General features: G+C 40.5%; 3 protein-coding genes across 5 annotated transcripts in view; 1 reads left to right on the top strand and 2 right to left on the bottom strand.

Moving 5' to 3' along the window:
* Nucleotides 1-4552, bottom strand: part of LOC136422719 (FERM, ARHGEF and pleckstrin domain-containing protein 1-like) — a 43294-nt gene extending 38742 nt beyond the window's left edge. For 2 of the 3 annotated variants that reach the window (XM_066410568.1, XM_066410570.1), the window contains exons 1-2: nt 4428-4552; nt 3645-3893 (exon numbers count right to left, since the gene is read on the bottom strand). In XM_066410568.1, coding sequence (XP_066266665.1) covers nt 3645-3878 — 234 coding nt within the window. In that variant the 5' untranslated portion in view covers nt 3879-3893; nt 4428-4552. The remainder of the gene's footprint in view (nt 1-3644; nt 3894-4427) is intronic. The other variant, XM_066410569.1, reaches the window with a different exon arrangement.
* A 1125-nt stretch (nt 4553-5677) lies between these two features.
* LOC136422367 (SPRY domain-containing protein 3-like) lies at nt 5678-12433 on the bottom strand. Its single transcript, XM_066410089.1, has 11 exons — nt 12178-12433; nt 11587-11731; nt 11098-11176; nt 10618-10742; nt 10037-10187; nt 9302-9487; nt 8690-8839; nt 7861-7918; nt 7131-7303; nt 6779-6901; nt 5678-6270 (listed from the first exon to the last, which is right to left on the bottom strand). Exons 1-11 carry the CDS (start codon nt 12233-12235, stop codon nt 6136-6138), a joined length of 1383 nt encoding a protein of 460 aa, XP_066266186.1. The 5' UTR covers nt 12236-12433; the 3' UTR covers nt 5678-6135.
* Nucleotides 12434-12613: 180 nt separating this feature from the next.
* LOC136422368 (type-1 angiotensin II receptor-associated protein-like) lies at nt 12614-20327 on the top strand. The gene is made up of 7 exons (XM_066410090.1): nt 12614-12727; nt 13658-13692; nt 15234-15354; nt 15540-15624; nt 15906-15945; nt 17402-17496; nt 18017-20327. The coding sequence occupies exons 1-7, from the start codon at nt 12695-12697 to the stop codon at nt 18136-18138; spliced, it is 531 nt and encodes a 176-aa protein (XP_066266187.1). The 5' UTR covers nt 12614-12694; the 3' UTR covers nt 18139-20327.
* The last annotated feature ends 247 nt before the right edge of the window (nt 20328-20574 follow it).

Genomic DNA, 20574 nt, shown 5'->3' with positions numbered 1-20574 from the left:
AAAACATTAAACCTTCTTGGTAAAGATAATAAAGAAGTAAATTTTGACCAAGGCACATAACCACTTGACTGAAATTTTCCTGTTTACTTGATACCGTAAATTGTGAAATATTCACCGGCATTTTATGTTCACCATTTTTACTGTGAGCTCTGACCATCCTAAGATGTGCTATGTCTTTCTTTGCGTTACTACAGTTGATTCAACCACGAACTCAAAGACACTTGAAATTTATTGTGTCCCAAAATTTATGTGCTGCGAATCTAAATGAACTTACAGTATCTCTAAAACCAACAGTCCTCTTGACACATGCAAACAAACACAGCTGACTGATAGGATAAAATATACCTGTCTTGTAACTTTGAACTGTGTAAGTTATGAACATTTAGGTGTTTGAGAACCATAAAAGTTAAAATCAAAACCTGTTGGCATGTAAAACAGTAAACACACCAAACAACAGTCGCCAATCATCAAGCCTATACATGTACACTCAATGTAAGATTATACTATTTATGTCCAAAGGCAATTTTCTTGCCATTCCTTTACACAGACATTTGAAAATAACTGCAGAAAAAACACAAGAAAACTGCCTAGCGATGAGCGTTCTTTAGAATGAGCAGGTTTTAAATCTCTCTTGAAAAACCTATTCAGTTATCAGGCAGTTACCAAGGAACAACTTGAGGAGAGATGAGAAAAGGGGGTTTCCTGGACTACAAAGTTTGGAGATTTGGTGTTGGTGTTGTTTTTCTGACAATGTATACCAAGGGAACCACTATCTGAACCACCAAACTAATGCCAACTCGAGGACGTTTTAAACCCAGAGCAAGTCACACATACTAATCTCAAACCAAGATCTGCAAATATCTCTCCCTCCGCTGAGTGCTGGCCCACAACATTTGTAAAAGCCAAAACAAACAGGGCCAGATAAACAACTCAGCACGACAAAGACATGCCAAGGGTTCAGAGATCGGACCAAGGAATGTTGCCACTTCTACCACATGGCTGCAAATCTCACCAGTATTGAAAACTTGTGTTCTTTGGGTGTTTTTCTCCTTCTTTTGCCAAGCAGCACAAAGCTGACCTTTACATCTCTCTGTGTATGAATTCTAATCATTTTTCGTTCCTAAGACAAAAACTGGCGAAGGTTAACTACCTAAAAGTCATTGTCGTGGCCCCACCAACCTTGGTCAAAAAGTAGAAAGAATTGCAAAAGAAAGACTTGTCACTTAGAAATGCAAAACAAATTGACTGAGGTACAGCCACTCTCTCATTGGTTAAACAGCTAATTTTGAGCATACTGTAAATCATGAAACTTTCACAGTGGTTTTAATATTGCATTTTTCATGGTGACCACTCCATCGCAAATTCATGACATCGCGACGAATATGTCTACCTCCTGTCACTACCGTACTATAGAATTGTCTCATCTACAAACTTAAAACACAGCAAAACCTTTTTTTAGCTAAAAAAAATGCTGTGAAAATAAATACGCTTACAGTACCTCATGGAATAATGTCAATGTGAAATCTGTATGTAGTAAAATTTGCCAGCAGGCTCTTTTCAAAATTTCAAATACATATTTAATGCTCATGACATTGCTCATATTGCCTCTCATAAAGCATCCGCAACCTATTGACCTCAAATCGTCTGCTATTTTTACTCCGGACCAATTTATTATCGGCTGCATGGTGGCCTTGAATAGAACGTATCTCATAAAGAAGCACCTCATGCCATTGGCCCAACATATCTGCCAATCATTTTCAATTCCTGGTGGTAGAAAATCCTGTGTCTCAGTGGGGGGCTACCCTTGGTAGTACATGTATAACTGCTGTCTCCAGTAATATTGACACTGCGCAGAGTAAATGCTTAACCCCTTGCACTATGCAACCTGAGTTCAGTCTATGCAAATAGTTTATAAATGCAGGTAGCCTAGTGCTCTAGTTCAGGGGCCATACATAAAGGTCGACAACTTATCCTACAGAGGCCTGTACTACAATTCAAGTAGAACCTCTATGTTAGATCATGTTCGTTGGTGGGAGTTGTTATACAGAATTTCAGTTTTCTTCCCATTCTTTTGGCCAATTCCCATGGGCTGTTGTGCAAGAAAACATGTTGTTACTGTTTGTGCCAAAAAAAGTGGGAGGTCATTGTGGGTGTGCCACTGTGCAGGCAGTGGAACCTGAAAGGTGACACCAATTCTTTCCTTGGGTCTCTGACATTTTGGACTAAAATTTCAACAAGAGATGACTGAGGACAACATGAAAACAGATGGCAAAAACTTGAAAAAGGAACGTTTGACTCTAACTAATATAGTAATAGTACATTTACTCCCTGGTACTGTGTGAATCAAGATATAGGCCTCCCATCTGCCTGATTTTATGGTCATCTTCTAGACCAGCTTTTTTTTCTTCAAAATTTTAAAACCATGAGTGTGGCCTAAAATTATATCTAGCAGCTTAGAAGTTAGAGTTCAGTATATGACCACAAAGTTTAAAGAATACAATTGCACTAAAGACCAACAAACTTGAAACAGTTGGAACCCAGCAATAATCCAAACCACATGGTATCAAGCAACACAACACCACAATGTCCAAAACAATTAAAGGCTGTGATTATAACATTAGCTACAGTGTCAATTTCACAACACTTTGGCACAATTCTAAATGTTTTCAATCAAAAAAGCATTGTATAACTGACACTGTTTCATGGAATACTATATTTAAAACATAGACAATGAATGTGTGCATTGTTTAGAAAAAAGGTGACTCAGACAACTGTTATTCACTAATTCAGTAATTGTCACTCGTTCTACAACTTCCTATGACTAAAGGGTTGACAATTTCAATGACAATGAAGTTATAAACAACAGCACAAAAATGTTTATCATCAGAAACATTGATTCTATATCTCAACTTCAAGAAAAAGCTTGCATCAATGGCAAAACACAGTTAACCTCAATAGTTTGTGCAAAGGTGCATTCTTATGAATACAATAAAACTTATCAGCACAAGGAAAATTGCAATCCTTGATTCTTCAACCAAATAGTAATTGTCGTAGATACACCCTGTCCAAAAATACTTTATATTTTCTGCAACACTTTTGCACAAGAAGTACAAGACTTATGGAAGGGAATATTGAAAAGGAAGAAGAAACTTTGTAACATAATACAGATACAGATAATACCTCAATATCAAGAATTTCTTTCAGAATGGTAGTTTTTATTTTCAAAAGAGCAGTCGAACTTTGAATTTGAAATGCTCAATGTGCAGCTACATATAAATGAGTACTATTCGTGCTTGCAACAATTAGCATAAACATCAGGGGGTATTTGGTCTGCGTACCTCCAGACTCCAATGCTTTGGTGCGTGTGTGTGCATTATTTGTGGCAAGGTTTCTCTGGAACTGTTTGATTGTAGTTTCTGTAGGTCTGAATGTTTCTATCTTCGTAAAATTTGCAGAGAAACATGATTAATTTTTTTTGTCATTTTCTTTCTCTTTATGTCCCCACCCTCCTGTGTTTTTCTGGGTGTAACAGACCTAATTAACAAACACAACTGACCAACACCTGGTACACGGTGTACCCTTTGGTAGCCTCAAGGGCCATACTTTTTTCTTGCGTCTTTGCTAATAAAATCACAATTGTTTACCTGTATCTCAAAAGTCGATAGTGTGTCGTCCAAGAGGAGCACTTTGACGGGAATACATTTTCCTTTCCTGGCTGTCCTGTTGTTGGAGGTGGGGCCGTTCCGGGCGGGAACGTTGTTGTTGTGCTGCTGAGGCGGCGGGTCCCCGCCATTGCCCACCTCGGGTCTTCTCCTGGGCTGGACATCGCGGAGTTCGACTCCTTCCGTCCGGTTGTCCGCTACTTCTATCCCGCTCATCTTTCAGTCTGGGAGCTAGAAGGAGGAGGACAACAAAACGATCGTTATCTTTTTTTATTTGTTGGAAGCACGAGCGGAAGTGCATGAGTCGCGCCCAGGGCTAAGATCACAACTCGCGGGATCAAATCTCACCTATCATGGCGAAAACTCGTCCCGAGTCTTGCACACAAAAATCAACAACGACAAACTCTCCCATCTACACAGCCAACAACATCAAGCCAAACAGGCGGTCTAAGGGACAGTCACGGCGGTTAAGATGATTGCTAGTTTCCCCCCTATTTTTTGCTCGCAAACATAACTCAAGCGGGAGCAAAAGTCGACTCTAAAAACCCACAAGTGTCATGAATATGAAAAGAGTTGTTGTCTCGGGCGCCCCCCTCCCCACCCTACATCCGTCTGTGTGTTTTGCCTCCTAAATTTCCCGTGTCTCGTGCCCGCTACTGCGCCCAAAGTCAAGTACACGGAGTATCTTACCAACAGACTACTGTCGTGGTTTATAAGGTACAGTTCTATGGTGAGAAGTGATAAAAAAGCGGAGTTTTGCCCCACCTCGCTGACCTGCCCGTGCAAACCAACAGAGCTCCCAGCGGCGTCTTGCATCCCAGTGTTGGGCCTACGTCACAGACGGGAGGCTGTAAAGGGGGTTTCCGGTAACCAGCGGGGTTTGGCGAAGTTACTGAGTTAGGCAAAGGTGAATGTGAACAAGCAGGCACAGACAGAATGAAGGGATATCATATCAACGCATTATGGGGAAAATTAATGAAATGTCAACTCTAGGGTATCAAAGTCCTAATCATACCATATAGCATTCCGTAATAGTAATTGGCTGCAGTTTATTTTCAGCCTCTTTTTGTGTCCTTTTGTATGCCATGCATTCTTAATGAACCTGTGAGCATTACTATGAATTTTGAAATTTTATGGTTTTATTTTCACGGTAACCTTTTCACTGCAAAGACTAAGTCATGGCACTGCATGTGTTTCTGATGTATTACTATTGTACTATACAATTGTTTCAACACAGAAAAAACAACCTTTCCCTTCTTCTGTGAAATTGAGTCCCCTATATATCCAGGTGGGGTTGTGTGATGGGTTAACAACCATCCACACAAAACTAATCTTTTACCAAACCTCGTATATGGAATCCAAGGTAGTTTCAAACCTGATGTTAGAAAGAGCTCATTGTCAGTGTTTAAGTAGCCCCCTGTGCAGGCTTCCTATAACGGCGGCATATATATTGGGAGGGGGGGGGGGCTCTAATGCCGGCAAGGGAGTTGTGTAGCCGAGGGAGTTGTGTAGCCGAGAGGCGCGCCGTTATCTACATAACTACATCTGCTTGGAGATTAATTCAAAGTACTTGGCATCTTCACACTTCACAGCCTTGGCGGTGGCAAGGGACAGAGCCATGTGGAAGTCCATTAACAGGTTAGGAGGAGCCATGCTCCCTCTGGGAGTAAGAAGGGTTGAGTGAGTTAAGGTCCATTAGTATAAATCAGGTTTTTCTCCAACATCTGCCATTCTGCCATTCAACAGAATCATGTTGCTAATGACCAACAACAATTGATATGAAAAAGACCAGAATAACAGGTAGGGCATAAGTCATGCAATGAGCTGAGGATTACTGAAATAATGGAAAAACCTGGGGCTGTGGAACATGCTGGTATACACTACTCCTTAAGTTTGAGTTTGTTCAGATCCACAGTTAGCAGTATATATAGGAGTATATTGCAGCTACCTCTACTCTTCCTGTGATCTATCAACAAACATAACTTAGTTCATTGAACAGTCACCAACACACAAGGTTGTTTCCAAAAGATTTATTGCCAATTTATCTCACAGAGAAGTGTCAATAGTCTCATCACTATATCATACATCCACGAACCTGATTCATTTTGGCATAATTATCATATAAAAACAGAACAGCCCCGTCCTGTTTTGTTCATGGCCCCTACAGTTTCCGCCAGGGAATAAACAATTGTTGTTCGTTAGCATGTAGTTCTGTCAACAATTCAAAGTCATAGCTTTTAAAATCTTACAAATTTTCTGTGGTTCTGAAGCAAAGGAAAAATGGGCAGCAATGAAGTGGTAGTGTCTTAAAATAAACCGGGACTGCGAAGAATGTGACATTCTCGAGACAAGTACATTATGATTTACGGACTGTTGAATAGTTCAAATGTAAAAACAGCAACTGGACGCAGAAGTCCGTGTAGGTCCAGGCAATTGATTGTCCTCCCCTTTCCCGCAGAACAGAGATATTGCGCTATCCCGTGAGGGGTCGGAGGTCAACCCGGACCTTTTCCTCGCTACTTAGCATGCCGACCGTGGGAAAGAAACCGCCCTTTGGGATGCGGACGTCTCTCCTACCAAGGCACTTTCCGTTGCGAGTGAAAAAGACCTGGGGAGTGAAGAAAAGTACAAATTATCAAGAGTTCATTTTCCAGTACTTTAGACAAAAAAAATTGCAGTTCCTATTGTAAAACATAAAGGCTTCCAGAACAGACTTTGTAGGCAGATGATTTGTTTAATCTTATAGCATTGATACTACCCACAACTGTGTGTTGTTCTGTCTTTAAATTAAAACAAAAGAGTGTGACATGATGACACTAGATGTACTTATCTCTACAGCATAATTCTCAGAACCCACAATATTTCTTTGAAAAGTTTTCATTCTAGCTGTGATTGTAATGCCCATGAGCGTTTCGGGATTGATTCATATCTTGAATGGTACCTGATTTTTTCAGAAAAGGGGCAATCCAACAACCAAGAAATTGAGATAACGTGGCCTTATGATATATTGACTTATTGATCTATTGTATCCAGGGACAAGAGTGTATCTACTGGTAAAATAGATATCAATTTGAATGAAAATGAATTGAAATAACATAACATAATATTTCACCGACCTGGACCTGTATGCCATTTTCCTCGTTGTGTTGGAACCACTCGTCGTCTTCGCTGTCGCTGTCGCTGCTGCTGTCATGGCCGCCGTACATGTCCACCAGCTCCTCCAGCTGGTTCCGCGCTTCCTGCAGGGAAAAATCAAATAATTCAATGCCTGTTTTTTTCTGGTGAAAACAATATGCACCTTATCATGTACAACACAGATGAACTTTTGTTATGTTATACATAGATGTGTTGTACCTAATATCTGAGACATACCTGAATGGTAGCTATGGAACTCTATTTTTCTTCCTACCGCAAAATAAAACTACTGCAACATAGATGAATTTACAGTAAATAAAGACACAATCATACCTTTTTCTTGGGCTGTCCTTGTGGGTCGTCAGGTGAGCTCTTGTCGCTCTCCCCTTCGCTGTCCAGGTTATAATCCCGAGGGAAAATGATCCCGCAGCCCATGATGTCTCCTGTGTGACACCGTGGACCGAAGGCATCTCCAACACCGCTGCCTACAAAGATCTTACCATCATCTGAGGAGGAAAGCAAAACACTTTCAACTTTTGTTTTGCTACGGCCACACAAACTTATTTCCTTTCATAGTATCTAAACAGCTTGAAGTTTACCTTCTCCCTGCTGTCTAGTAAAATTTCAGCAAGAGGAACTTGAATTTGGTCTGTCATACTAGTATCTCCGCTACCAGTATAACCAGTGAAAACCCTGTTTATTTCTCTTTACATTGATACCCCATTTGTATCCATCACGAACTTGTGAGATGAACACCAGTGTTGAAAAGCTTTAACTTAGAATAGGATGCACATATCTAATTCCTGACCTACTGCAGCTTGAACTTGCTTCCTCGGGATCATAAATGACCTATGACTAAGTACATGGGACTATAAGTTAAAGGAATGAAAAACTTGAAATTGAAAAGCCTACTAGATTCATACTACATTTATGGCTCTCCCACCATTTGCAACTTATGCCATGCTGATGGCTACTTGACTGACAGATTGAATTTGGTGACTTTTGTTTTGCTAAATACCGGTAGTTATAGAAATATACGTTGTTCCAAATATCAATGACATACCTGCATGGTAAGCTATAGACCCTTTGTTCCAGCCTGGGTGTCTGTGTTTGGGGTAATCCTGGACACAACACAAAATGCACAGTTATAGAACAATCATCTGTAACATACAACGTTCATTATTACAAAACTTAGACCAACCTATCATCACAGAACAGAACTAAAATAGATGGATATTCAATTATTAGTCCTATCATTCAGCATATATAGCAGAATACATCATACACGGTCAAACCCATACAAGTGACCACCTCTACATAAGGACCACCTGGCCAATGTGACCATATTTGGTGGTCCTTTAGATAATTGTCCCATTGACAAATGATAGTGACCACCTGTCCACATAGACCAGATTTTCTCGGAGTGGTCTTCTTGGGCAGTTTTGACTGTAAGATAAAGTGACTCTATAGTATGTAGACATGTGGCATAAAGCCATGGGTCTGTAATGTAAAACATATATTTTATTTATTAATTGTTTATTTCGGGCTTGACAGCCCATATTGATAGACAGACACATACACATCAACAATATAAATCTAAAAAATATGACTAAGTATATGACTATATATATACACTCATAGTAGTACTTCTACTAGTAAAATGTTTCCCATACAGTCAAACCTGTATAAGTGACCACCTATAGGATGACGACCACCTGGCCAATGTAGCCACTTTTTGGTGGTCCCTTAGATGATTTTCCCATTGACTCAAGCATTACAAATCCTGTCAATAGTGACCACGGGTCCACATAGACCCAATCTTTTGGTCCCCTGAGTGGTCTTCTTGTGCAGTTTTGACTGTACATTGTATCTCATAGTGTTTAGACCCATACCTTCCTTGTGAGCCCTATAGCAATGTAACAGTTCTCCCCTGGATCTACTATCTCGATCTCAAAGTAGTGATGTGTTGGAGTGAGGGGATATCTGGCTTGTGCCAGTCCCACGTCTACAATACTCTTGCCTTGTCCTGTGTACTCCAGTATCTGGACAGGGAGAAAAACATTGTGAGAAGGTGAATTCATGGATTTTTGAATAATGAAATTGGATCATTTGAAACACCCATGGACAAGTATACAAACTTTTATATACATTTCACATCACTGAAAAAAAGTTACATACTGCAAGACCAACCCTAGGCTTTAGGAGTAAAAATCACCCCTGTAATTTTCCTGATATGTCTTGCTATATAGGCCTTGAACCTTAAGTTTATGAAAATACATAAGAATTTATAAATTTACTACATATAAGCTCCTCTTTGGAAATCAGTTGTTGTAACTTAAGGACTACCCTAAAGAGTCATAAATCAACAAAATAAAAAACTATGTACTATATTCCAGTATTGGAAATATGTTTGTGTCTGTTTTGAATATCTGTCACTAACACCACTTGGCCATCATACAAATCTACTGGCTCCAAACCATATCAACGTTAACGTTGGTCCTTACCGCTCCGTTGACCCGAACATCGTGCAGTCGTGCCCACTCCTCCTCACAGCTGTCAATCATCATGAGGGAGTCGTCCTCCTGGCACCATTCAACCTCCAGTAGCAGCCGCACAACCTCCCCCTCCGAGTGCATCCCCACCGCGGGGAACAGGCCTTCTGGGGGCAGGGGCACCTGTACCGTTCCCAGCTGTATGATATAAAACAGGACAACACACGTCAGTTATGTACATGTACTTATCTCTAAAGCAGGGAACAGGTCTTCTGGGGGCAGGGGCACCTGTACTACATGTATGCCCAGCTGTACATGAAACAACACAACACACATGACAATAATGTTTCCATTCCTACAGCAGGGAACATCCGGATCCCTTCTGGGGGCTGGGAACCTGTACTGTTCCCAGCTGTCCAAGATGGAACAGCACAAAACATATGTCAGTCTTGTAGTGTGCAGGAAACAGGCTTTCTGGGACTATTCTGGGGCATGTGCAGTACCTTAGAAAGTTGCTAGGGGGCCAAAATGGGGCAAATCATTTCAAGGTGTCATCAGACCTACCCACATACCCTATATCAAGACAACCCACCCAGGCGTTCTCGAATTTTCATGTTCACACAGACACACACACACACACACACACAAACACACACTCCCCAAAACATAACCTCCTTGACGAAGGTAAATCGTAAGACATAAATGAGAGCCATTTCTGGGAGGTCTGTATTAGTGTTGATAACTGACCTCCTTCCCGTTGTGCGTGAAGAAGGCTGAAACTGTAGACGCAGGTCTCCCGTGTGTTCCTTCCTCGTCAAACTTGATGCCACAGCCAAGTCTGTCACCAACAAAACCCTTGGGACCAAAGGCCCTGCCTTGTCCATTGGCTTTGTACAGCCTTCACAAGATAAGAGATAGAACAATGAGTTATGAAACATGGGTTCAAGGTACATTATTTACATCACAATCAGACTTTTTATATTATAATCTTCCAGTTCAACATCATCTTTTTGAATCTGAGAACAAACAAATTCAATCTGTGTGGCCTAAGTTTAACAAGGACAGATCTCAGTCTAGGTTGAAGAAAATACAGGAACGGCCCACAAAAATTCACACTTTGAGTTACGGACAGCAATTTTGTTTTGACATATCAGATTTTACTTGTTCCACTGAATGTTGTCTACAGCTGTCTTCACGTCACTGAATGTTACATGTCTTGTTCTGTATATACTGGTAACTGGGCCCTCTTGGAAATCAACTTTTATAATATATAAGTTTAAGGGGCGACCCAGTTGTCTTGAGATGAAACAGATGAGTACGACACTGACTTTCCGTCGTCGGCGTGATAGCCCACGGAGTCGACGCCCCAGCCGGGTTGGTGGTCCAGGCGGTAGTTCAGCGGGACTAGACCGATGGCGATTGTCGAAAGCAAACCGGAATCAATGATATCAATCTGGCAAGAAGAACAACAATGTTAACACATGTACTCAACCTTCTCCCTGCTGAAGTAGCCTTTTGACACCAAATTTGTCTTGGTTACATGGTTAGGTAGCAAGGAGAGGGTTAAGACAAGTGCCATATTGTGGAAAGCAGAACAGCTGCTGATGAGAGAATACTTCAAGATTTACAGTAAAATTTTAACAGCAGGCAACCACAAAAAAACACTAACTTAAAACAAAGTAAATACTCTTCAAGATCAACAGTCAGTTGTGTCATAACAGGCAGCCACGAAAAACACTAACTTAATGACACAGCAAATATTTCTTCAAGATTTACAATAAATTGTTCAAAAGCAGCAGTGATGTTACCTCAAAGTAGTTCCTGTCTGGTGTGATGGGCTGAGACGACACAAACACTCCTACCCTCCAGGCTTCATCTGGATGGTAACTGTGGAAGGAAGAGAACAAAAAATGTTGTTCATTTCAGACTTGTCTACAGAATGTGTCATTTTGTTATTTTGATGGACAAAAGTTGTGTGCCTAATATCAAAAATATTCAAATTAGAGTTTATATCCCAGCTGTAGATGGTTGCTGCAGTGAGTTGTAGTCCTTTGGATGAGACGTTAGATAAGGGCCTTATGTTAAGGAGAGCCACACCTCAAGCATATGGAAAAAAAAACCCACACCTATCAATAAGAGTAGGGGTCTACCCCAGTGTGATAGGATCAAACCAACCAGTCCTGTCTCAGGCAACTTGTAACTGTACTGCCCATTGCTAGTGTCTACGTGACATGCGATACAAACAAACAAATAGTAGAACAGACATTTTTTCAGAAACAGATAGATACATGCCGTACCTGAGCATATCTCCATCCACCTGGACTCGTTCATACCGTTCGCGCCGCGCTTGGCGACGCTCACGGAACGCCTGCCGACGACGAATCACGACTTGGCGGGCCTGAGGCAGCAGTCGCCCAATCAAGTCATCCCTTATATTCAAATCTGTGAAAAATATACATGATGGGGAAAATTCAACAAAAGTCTGCCTACCAATTATAAATATCAAAATGGAAAATTCTTTATCATTTTATGATAAGAACATTTATCGCTGGTTAAAATTTGGCACCATTTGACACACAAGCACCTGAACATGTGACTATTTTCAGTTAAGTTCTAACTTCACGAATATAATTTGATTTCAAGTAATATCAATAATATTCAAGCAACTTTCAAATTCGCCCCCCTCCCACCTTTCGGTTGGCCGGTCTTCATAACATATAAACAGTGTGCTGTCAAATTATGTCAACATGCCAATCAAATGGTGACCATTGATGAGTTCTGACTTCTTTGTGATAAATAACGCACAACTTAGTCATGCTGTAGGAATATTTGGAATGAAAAAATCGTAGAAACAAATACATTTATGTATTTTTATATTTCGGACTCACCCCGGTCCAGATGTCGAGCCACTGGCGGCGCGGGGAAAAATCGGTTGTCTCTGTTCATCAGGGGTCCCTACTACCGACATGAAGGTCACACAGAGATGGCGTCCAACTGTCTACATCAGGGGAAACGAGAGATATCTGACAGAAGAACTGGTGGAAGGAGAAAATGAAAGTTTGTTGTAAAAACAACGACACAAGTTCCGGATATTCCTTGGTGAGGTCAGATATCGTCTCGTACCCAGTACACGCCTCTCGTTCCCAATTTCAGAACACACCAAGTGGAGTTTAAAATAGGGGTGTGTTGTTTACAATTAGCATTATCATAATATCACATATCATACCAATATTGACGTATTACTTACGCTATTACTCTTGTAAACAAAAAATATTAAATGTTTTTGGGTAGAAATTAAAGCTGTGTTTCCACAAACACCGAGAAGAGACCAACACCGTGACGTCATTTGCTTGTACAGACAGTCAGCCATCATCGTCACATGATTCCTCTTAGCTCGTAGCAGTCATGGCTCTGAACATGACTGTGGTCAACCTGAAGGTGGGTTTAACGCTGCATTCTACTGTTTACAATGTTGTACTAGTGGGCCCCTAGTCTCTGCTCTGCCTGAAGCTTCAGTAGTCTAACGTTAGGCGTTATCTTGACATGTTTACACTTTTACAGGGTGCTGATGTGCTGTTGATCGATCTGTCTGTGGGGTGGGGGGAGCGAGTTATTTACATGTGCTGGTAAATCCAAGCAGATGTGTTGCTTTTCGTAGCTTTGTACATTTTTTTACAGGCAATGTTACATGTTTCGTATTGGTCACCCTTGTGTGGTAGGCGTAATTTGTAAGAAGACCATTTATGATGCTTGAAGAATGCACTAGAAAACATGGAAATAGTGGGGTGTGGTTGGGATATTATAAACTAGTGTGATTCTAGATTTGTGATCGGGAAAACAAGAACATTTTCTGGAAGTCAGAGATGGCAGACTTTACCCCCTGATTCATACTGATTTGTGACTCTTTGGCCTGCCAGTAGCTATAGAGAGTGTAGTGTAGTTATCATATTACATATCATATTACATCCTGGATACTACAACGGCACCTCATGATCTGCCTGATGATGATGATGATGATGGTGGTGATGATGACATTGATATCTCAAAATCCTTTTTTCTGCAGACCTGCATCAGACAACTTTTACCAGGAGCAATTATAATCTTGCCTTTCAGTCCGTCAAGAATCTAAGCCATGTCATTTTTTAACAATTTTGTTGTCAACTATTTTGTAAGTGAACTAGTTAACAAGTAAATAAATGAATTTGACTCTTGATAGATGTGTAAGTTCATGCAATATTGTAATGGGAGCCGACGTACGTAAACAAGTACTTAAACATTGCCCTTATGGAAATATCAAGCATTTACATTACATGCATGTGCTTCACATTGTGTGTTGTATATTTATCAATATGTTGTTCTTATTTGCAGGCTATCGTCTTAGGACATTGGGTGCTCACAGTCTGGTAAGTACCCTTTAAGTACTCTCCAAGCAGAGGAGTGGGTCCGGCAGGTTTTTGACGTGTTTTTAGGCATTTTTGTCGGGCTTTCTACTTTGTCATGTTTTTTTTGTCTAGCCAACCCACACCTCTGCAGGCACTGACCTCGGGGCGGCACAAACCTATTACTTCCATTGAAAAAAAGGTGGCAGTGCTCCTCCCCGAGAACCATTAGATTATCATTAGTGGTAACAATTTTACTGCGCCGGATTATCACACATCCGGCAAGTGTAGCGGCATTCACCAGGCCGCGCCGGTCCCCCGCTGACTGCCCTATTCATGCGACAGGCTGGTGTCCATGATCCCACGCCTGTATGCTCATTGATAGCATCATAACGTGCATTTCCATCGGATACCTCACAAGAAAAATACAATGATTAATGAACAAGACATATGAAATAAATGTGTATTACGTATTAACTTGAACTGCATTACTGGTAATTATTATTATCATTATCTCTGGCATATCGTTAAATGGATTACGAACGAGAACACGTACCTTGTTTACGTTACATGTGGTTACCGTTGCTGCCGCTCGCTGTGTTCAGATTTGAACGGGAAATTTTCAACGACAACAGCGAAATTGGCGATGGAGTTCTACCAACAGAGACTTAAAAATCCCCAAATGACACCAGAGGATTGTACAGATTTTTGTGTGATTCGTTCTTTGATGGTTTTTGGATGGTATAACTGAAGTGCGGTCACGATAGGCAAGTCATTCGCTGACGGACATCGCAGCGACTTTCCAACATGGCTTCCTGATTGTTTTTTATGTATTTGCGGGTAGTAGTTTAGAGACTATTTGAGATTCTACGATATCCTCACACTACAGCATTGCATTTCCGCAGTGGGGAGTAAAAACTAAAAATGAGAAAACCTATGGCTGTTTCGGGCTGTACTTTCGTCTTCTGGTATGACGGCCCAAATGGCCTGGATCGTAGTTGAGTATCGCGGAGACTTTGTAAACCCCAGATGTCTTTGGCTGCACGTTGAGCTGTTATTTTCATACGAAAGTAATTGCAGTTAGCCAAAGGGTAGAGGAAGCGTAAGAACATGGCATGAAAATTAATGCCACGACCGCGATAGACCGAGGATTATGTCCTTGGTTAGACTGGGCCGGAAGTTCTGTGGCGCGTGGGAAAGGAATCCCGTGCCTGGCCGGGCATGCTTCGCACTTTCTTGTTAAACGCTTGTAATGTGTTGAAGTGATAAAGTTTATTAGGCATTGAAGCTTCCGTCTGCCTGCAGAGGTGTGGGTTGGCAAGACAAAAAAACATGACAAAGTAGAAAGCCCGACAAAAACGCCTAAAAACACGTCAAAAACCTGCCGGACCCAAGTTCCTCTGCTTGGAGAGTACCCTTTAAGTAAGACACAAGCAAAAAAAATTAGCAAACCAGTAGCTTAAGATTCATGAAGTTTTCATAGATTTTTGATTTTCAGCATGCTGCAAAAGTTATGTGCCTCAAACCAAAATAGCCTTAAAGTATTTCCTTTGGTTGGTTTGCAGGGCATGTATGGGAGGTGCGATACAGTGGCTCCCATCCTCCTACCAGTGGTGCAACTTTACAGTGTTAGCTGTGGGTGTCTGGGCAGTGGCACAGAAGGACTCCGTAGATGCTATCTTTATGGTAGGTCACAACCTGGGCATATGAATTGTTTGAATGGTCAATTCTTCCACAGGGGTGGTTTTACAATAGTCCATTGATACATTGTAAAAGGATGGGGAGTGAAATATCTTGCATTTGCTTTCAAATGTTGGCTTTCTTTTTGAATTTGGTGGATGATATTATTCTAATTGTGCCTCTGTTTTTAGTTCCTTGCAGGCATGACAATTAGTATCCTTCTAGACATCATCCACTTTGGGATCTACTATGGCAGATCCATCCAGAACCAGAATGGTAAGTAGCATACCTTGGTGTAGACAAGGAATGAACAAAGGCTTATAGTGATTGCGGTACTATGGAACCATTTATTTGAATGCAACCAAAATATTGATCATCAAATAAAACTAACAGTATAAAGGGGTAGAAAAAAGACAAGACTGCTGTAATGTAAAAAAATATATATAAACACATTGACTAGTCCTTGCTTCTTGATTTGTCATGTGATACTTTGTGATCCATCTTCTTACATTTTGGGTAGACCTAAATCTACGTGATTTTATGTTTTTCCACTACAGCTCAGCCTTCAGTGCGAGATGAGTTCAGATTTGCTGTTGGGTATCCTTGTAAAATACATGTATATGTACTACTATAGTGCATTATTATGACACATTTTCATGTATATTATACATCAGTGTTTCCGCCAGAGGGGCGTCTTCCCGTCAAATGACGGCCTTATGTAGCTTTGGACGGCCTGAACTCAGAAATAGGCCGTCCTCTTTAAAAAAAGACAAACTTAATGCCGAGAAATCGGGAAAAAAATACGAGAGGTCGGCATAATTTCTTTGTTTTTCTTTGTTACTGCGGGCGTGGGGACGCTCTATGTCGTTGAACATTCACACTCTTTTGTTTGTTGCTATTGTTAAGCTTGCGAAGAATCGATGTCGGTACCTTTGGCATACGGTGATCTCATTAAAAACCCGTTTTTCAAGACTCAATCGAAGAAAGTCATCGAAGAAAACAAGGAAAAACGTAAACAAACCAAGAATTTCGCCCGTGCATTTCAGCCTCTACGTCGTGATTTGCCGCGATTCGCCATCATTTCTGACCGTATTCGACTCAATATATATTCCTTTGAATGTTTTTCCGTTAAAATTCTCCATATGTACCGTAGATAAATCGTTTTTCGCTATGAATTCACATAAGTCATGACGTTCGCTCGAGTCGCAACCCCGTCCCGGGCCGTCCGCCATGTTTTTAAGCTCATTGATATGCAAGGTTCTAAGCGCTGATTGGTCCGCGTCATAAAACCTGTGCTCTGATTGGTTGACGGCAAGATGTCACGTGACCACAGGGCGGGAAAACCCCTTTACACTGCAGGCGTTTCTGGTCAATATAGATCGCATTTTGTGACGATTGAAGCAGTATTATAGCGACCTTCGTAACAAATTGATTTTGAAAAATTAACAAAGTCTTTTCTGATCACAACATTCAGTTACTTTTCCTGGTCAGTTAATTTTCGCGGTACGGTCAATTAATTTTCGCGGTACGGTCAATTAATTTTCGCGGTACGGCCCTCCCCAAGTGGACGGCCTCTCAGTCGCGGTCTGGCGGAAACACTGTTATACATACTGCACCTATATTTGATATGTTTCCCAGTTTTACTAACTGTTGTCAGTGTTATGTTAATTGTCTTCCATTGATCTTTCCCATACCTTTTGGCTGAGGGGTCTCAAAATTAAGTATCTGAATTCTGATAACACACATTTTGGAAAATTAACAATTCATTATACAAATGTGTTGTTAGTAACTGCCTAGTATTATGGTGTAACATTGTACATGTAATGTCATTTCTGTTGTTACATCAAACAATCCTAGACTTTCATTTCATTTGACATTACAAACCTCTATGATAGTATAATGGGACATCATGTCTGTACAACTTTTAAGCAGAATAATTACAAGTCAACTTGTAAGCAGAATAATAAAGTATAAACCTGTCACTTGTATTATTATAATAGCTGATTGGAAAGGGAACATTTTGTGCAGTACATCCTTAACCCTGAGCTTGTAGCATGGGCATTCTGAACCTGATCCTGAAACCTTTCACCTGCCTACTGCTGTACCAGATGTACCGGGAGAGAGGAGGGGAGATGTACATGAACTTTGGTAAGTATGCTTGGTCAACAAAACACTCAACAGTAGATTGTAACATGAACCCAAGGGGATGTGCTTGTAGCTCAACTGGTAGCTAGCTTAATGTTTCCAATTAATTGGTAGCTAGGAGACTCTGGTTCAAGTCCCAGAGTCAGGACATCTCGGTTGGGGCTGCACTGTCTTTCGGAAAGGAGGTATAGTGGGGGTCCTGTGTTCAAGCAGGTGCCTCGAGCACATTAAAGGGGGAAGGGCTAGTAACCCCTCCATGTAAACATAAACCCTGCTACTGAAACAGCAAGGAAACTTGCTGCCTATGTGCAAATAGGCACTGCAAAAGTCTGAATGAACAAACATGAACTCAAGGTGCCAGAAAATCTATTTTCCTGTCTTCAATTTCCTGCTATATGCACGTCTGTTGCCTTATGAGAACCAGTGAGAAGTTCATAATAATGAATGAAACAAGAAATTTACAAACAATAGAAATGTTTCATAGAGGTATGAGATCTTCAATTTCTTATTGTTTTTGTTGTAGATGCTGCACAGGAAAGGTATGGCCCTCTGGATAGCTCTACAGAAATCCCACCGCCACCACAGCCTGTCCCCCCACCACCTCAGCAGAAAGGACCATCCTACATGTACCAGGACGTGCCATGATAGGTCAACACCTCTACATGTAGGTTTACACTTCAACCTGCACAAATGCCTACAGGTTAATACATTAGGTAATGCTAGATTGATGTACTGTGTGCTGGTTGAAATGTAAACTCATCTCATGATTCAAATTGGTAAAGCACACCTGTAATAAGGCCAAGGGAAATTGATACTGTGTTTCTGATTATGGTTGTGAAAAAATTGTTAACAGAGTGTGTGATATAGGAAGTCGATTAGAAAAATTGCAAGACTCCTTGGAATTCTCTTCTGAATTTTATTATTTCAGATGTCAGATCAAAAACGTAATTTCTCTTGCCAGCAGTATACACACACACAAGAAAGACTTAGTGTCAGCAGCTTTTTGCTAGGGTTGGTCCAGAAATACATTTGTTTTCCTAAGCCTAACCAAGATTGATGGCTGCATTGTAGTTTCTTATAGTTTTGTGTGCAGGGCTCTCTTCGTCATCTGTTCCTCTGTTGCTGGATGGAATTTTACTGCTCTGGACATATTTCAGCCATTATCCGTCCACATTGACAAGCAAAATTAAAAACTCAATGACATTTTCATCAAATGGTCAACACTTTGACAAACTTGAAAAACAGTCATTTTTAATTGATCCCCTTAAAGTGAAGAAAATAGCATTTTCAAAACTTCATGACATTTTCATCAGATTGTCTACAGTGCCACAACACTTTTGCAAACTTGAAAATGAAGCTACTTGAAATTCGCCCCCCTTAAAATGCAGAAAATAGTATTTCAGAGGGTTAAAGTTTCCAAATTCTCCAATTCTCCTAGGTTCCTTTTATCTGTCAAACTAAGAGGATGGAGAGAAAGTATAGCTGGAGTGAGCCTTGTTCGTGTGAAACAGCACCTTTGACTACTTTCCATGCTATTTGTTTGTTTGAATGTCTGTGTAGTTGTTCATGAGAAACTCAAATTGGCCTGCAGGCCACTTTTCATTGAGGTAATGTGGTAGGAGGTAAAGCGGGTATCTCACTGGAGTGCGGCAAATTATTGTGGCAAATTTTCGCAAATTTTCCCTTGCGCTCACACTGATGTGCGACACACAGGTAAAATATGTGACCTCTACAGGAACAATGGCCAGAATGTTACATTCCTAATTACGGCTCTGATGCCATTGACTTAAAAACTAATTTACAGTTATTAGAATTCCTCGTGTCAAAAAGAGATTTGCAATGATCGCACCACTTTGCGGCCATTTGCACCATTTTGCCACCATTTTGATTTTCAAAAAATTGCATTTTCAGGCAACACGTTGGTGCTGGTTTGTGCCACATTGCAAATTCCTTTCACAATTTGATGCCATTAGGCATAACCTAGTGAGATACCCGCTTAAGGATCAGACTAGATATAACAGTGCTTGTATATTAACCTTGTATTTTCTTTTCATGTATCTTTATTGTAAGGCTGTCACTGAAAATGTGGGTCTTGTATGTTTATTGACTGAAAGGTAATTAGATGTATATCTTATATGGTGAAGTGCTCATTGATAGTTATACAAGCAGGGTAAGAAACTCCATTTATATTAATTGTTACGTATTAGTAGGACATGTGAGATGTAGTAAGATAGACCTAGGGCTAGTTGTTCTTCTGTACAGATGCATTGCATATCATTATTTAATTAGAACAGGGCTTGTGCAAAAATAGTTACCAGGAGAAAAGCTTTGATGTAACGTTGCAGTAGATATCCTTATTGTCAATAACACTTCATGTATTTTCTACATTTTTGCAATCAGTGTCGGTGTAACTGTAAATTGATTTAAGCTTGAGAGGACTTAATTTTGTGGTAGGAGGGGAAGGGAGATGTTCCCTGTGTTGTAAGTTTGCGGTGAACATAGCTGTAGTACAAATGTAGCACATTGCAGGCAGAGCAAATGTTCACGGTGTGATAAATTTTCAGTAAGTGCTCACCATGAAAACTGCAACCTTAAAACCACAGCAATTATTTCACTATTTACAGTTGGTGAATTACTTGATTCCATTTGAAATATTTAAGATATAATCTTTGAGGAAATTTAGAGAATAATGAATTTTTCACCTTGGTGAGGACTAGAGATACTCTTAAAAATTCAAGGGAACTGTTAGAATAGCTATACTCAGAGTAGAGTTTGCAACTAAGAGTTGCCAATCATGCCATAAAGGAAAAAATAAATTGCTAAGGATGGACAAATTTTAGGTGTTCTGTCAATGTGTCGTGTCTTGAATGAGTAGCATTTGGAGACCTATGCATAGAAGGTATCATGTATAAGTAGGTTTGTTGCGCCTTAGAGATCTGAGTCAGTTGACAGTGCATGAAGTCGTTTACACATGTCAGGAATTCATCTTATATGTACAGAAATTTCCTCCCATCACTATTGACTTTTCATGACTTTTATTCATTTTGGAAGCATACTTTTCGCATTGATTAGGTGGACCAG

Source organism: Branchiostoma lanceolatum, chromosome 17 (genome assembly GCF_035083965.1).
Source record: "Branchiostoma lanceolatum isolate klBraLanc5 chromosome 17, klBraLanc5.hap2, whole genome shotgun sequence".
NCBI lineage: Eukaryota > Metazoa > Chordata > Leptocardii > Amphioxiformes > Branchiostomatidae > Branchiostoma > Branchiostoma lanceolatum.
This window is presented reverse-complemented; position numbering and strand designations above follow the sequence as displayed.

Bases quoted from the DNA above. Each gene is read 5' to 3' on its own strand.
- LOC136422368 (XM_066410090.1), top strand. From the start codon at position 12,695: ATGGCTCTGAACATGACTGTGGTCAACCTGAAG. The intron at 12,728-13,657 runs GTGGGTTTAACG...TCTTATTTGCAG, and splicing joins TGACTGTGGTCAACCTGAAG to GCTATCGTCTTAGGACATTG. The intron at 17,497-18,016 runs GTAAGTATGCTT...TTTTTGTTGTAG, and splicing joins GGAGATGTACATGAACTTTG to ATGCTGCACAGGAAAGGTAT.
- LOC136422367 (XM_066410089.1), bottom strand. From the start codon at position 12,235: ATGAACAGAGACAACCGATTTTTCCCCGCGCCGCCAGTGGCTCGACAT. The intron at 10,743-11,097 runs GTAACATCACTG...TCTTCTTGCCAG, and splicing joins CAGACAGGAACTACTTTGAG to ATTGATATCATTGATTCCGG. The intron at 6,271-6,778 runs GTCGGTGAAATA...TTCACTCCCCAG, and splicing joins AAAATGGCATACAGGTCCAG to GTCTTTTTCACTCGCAACGG.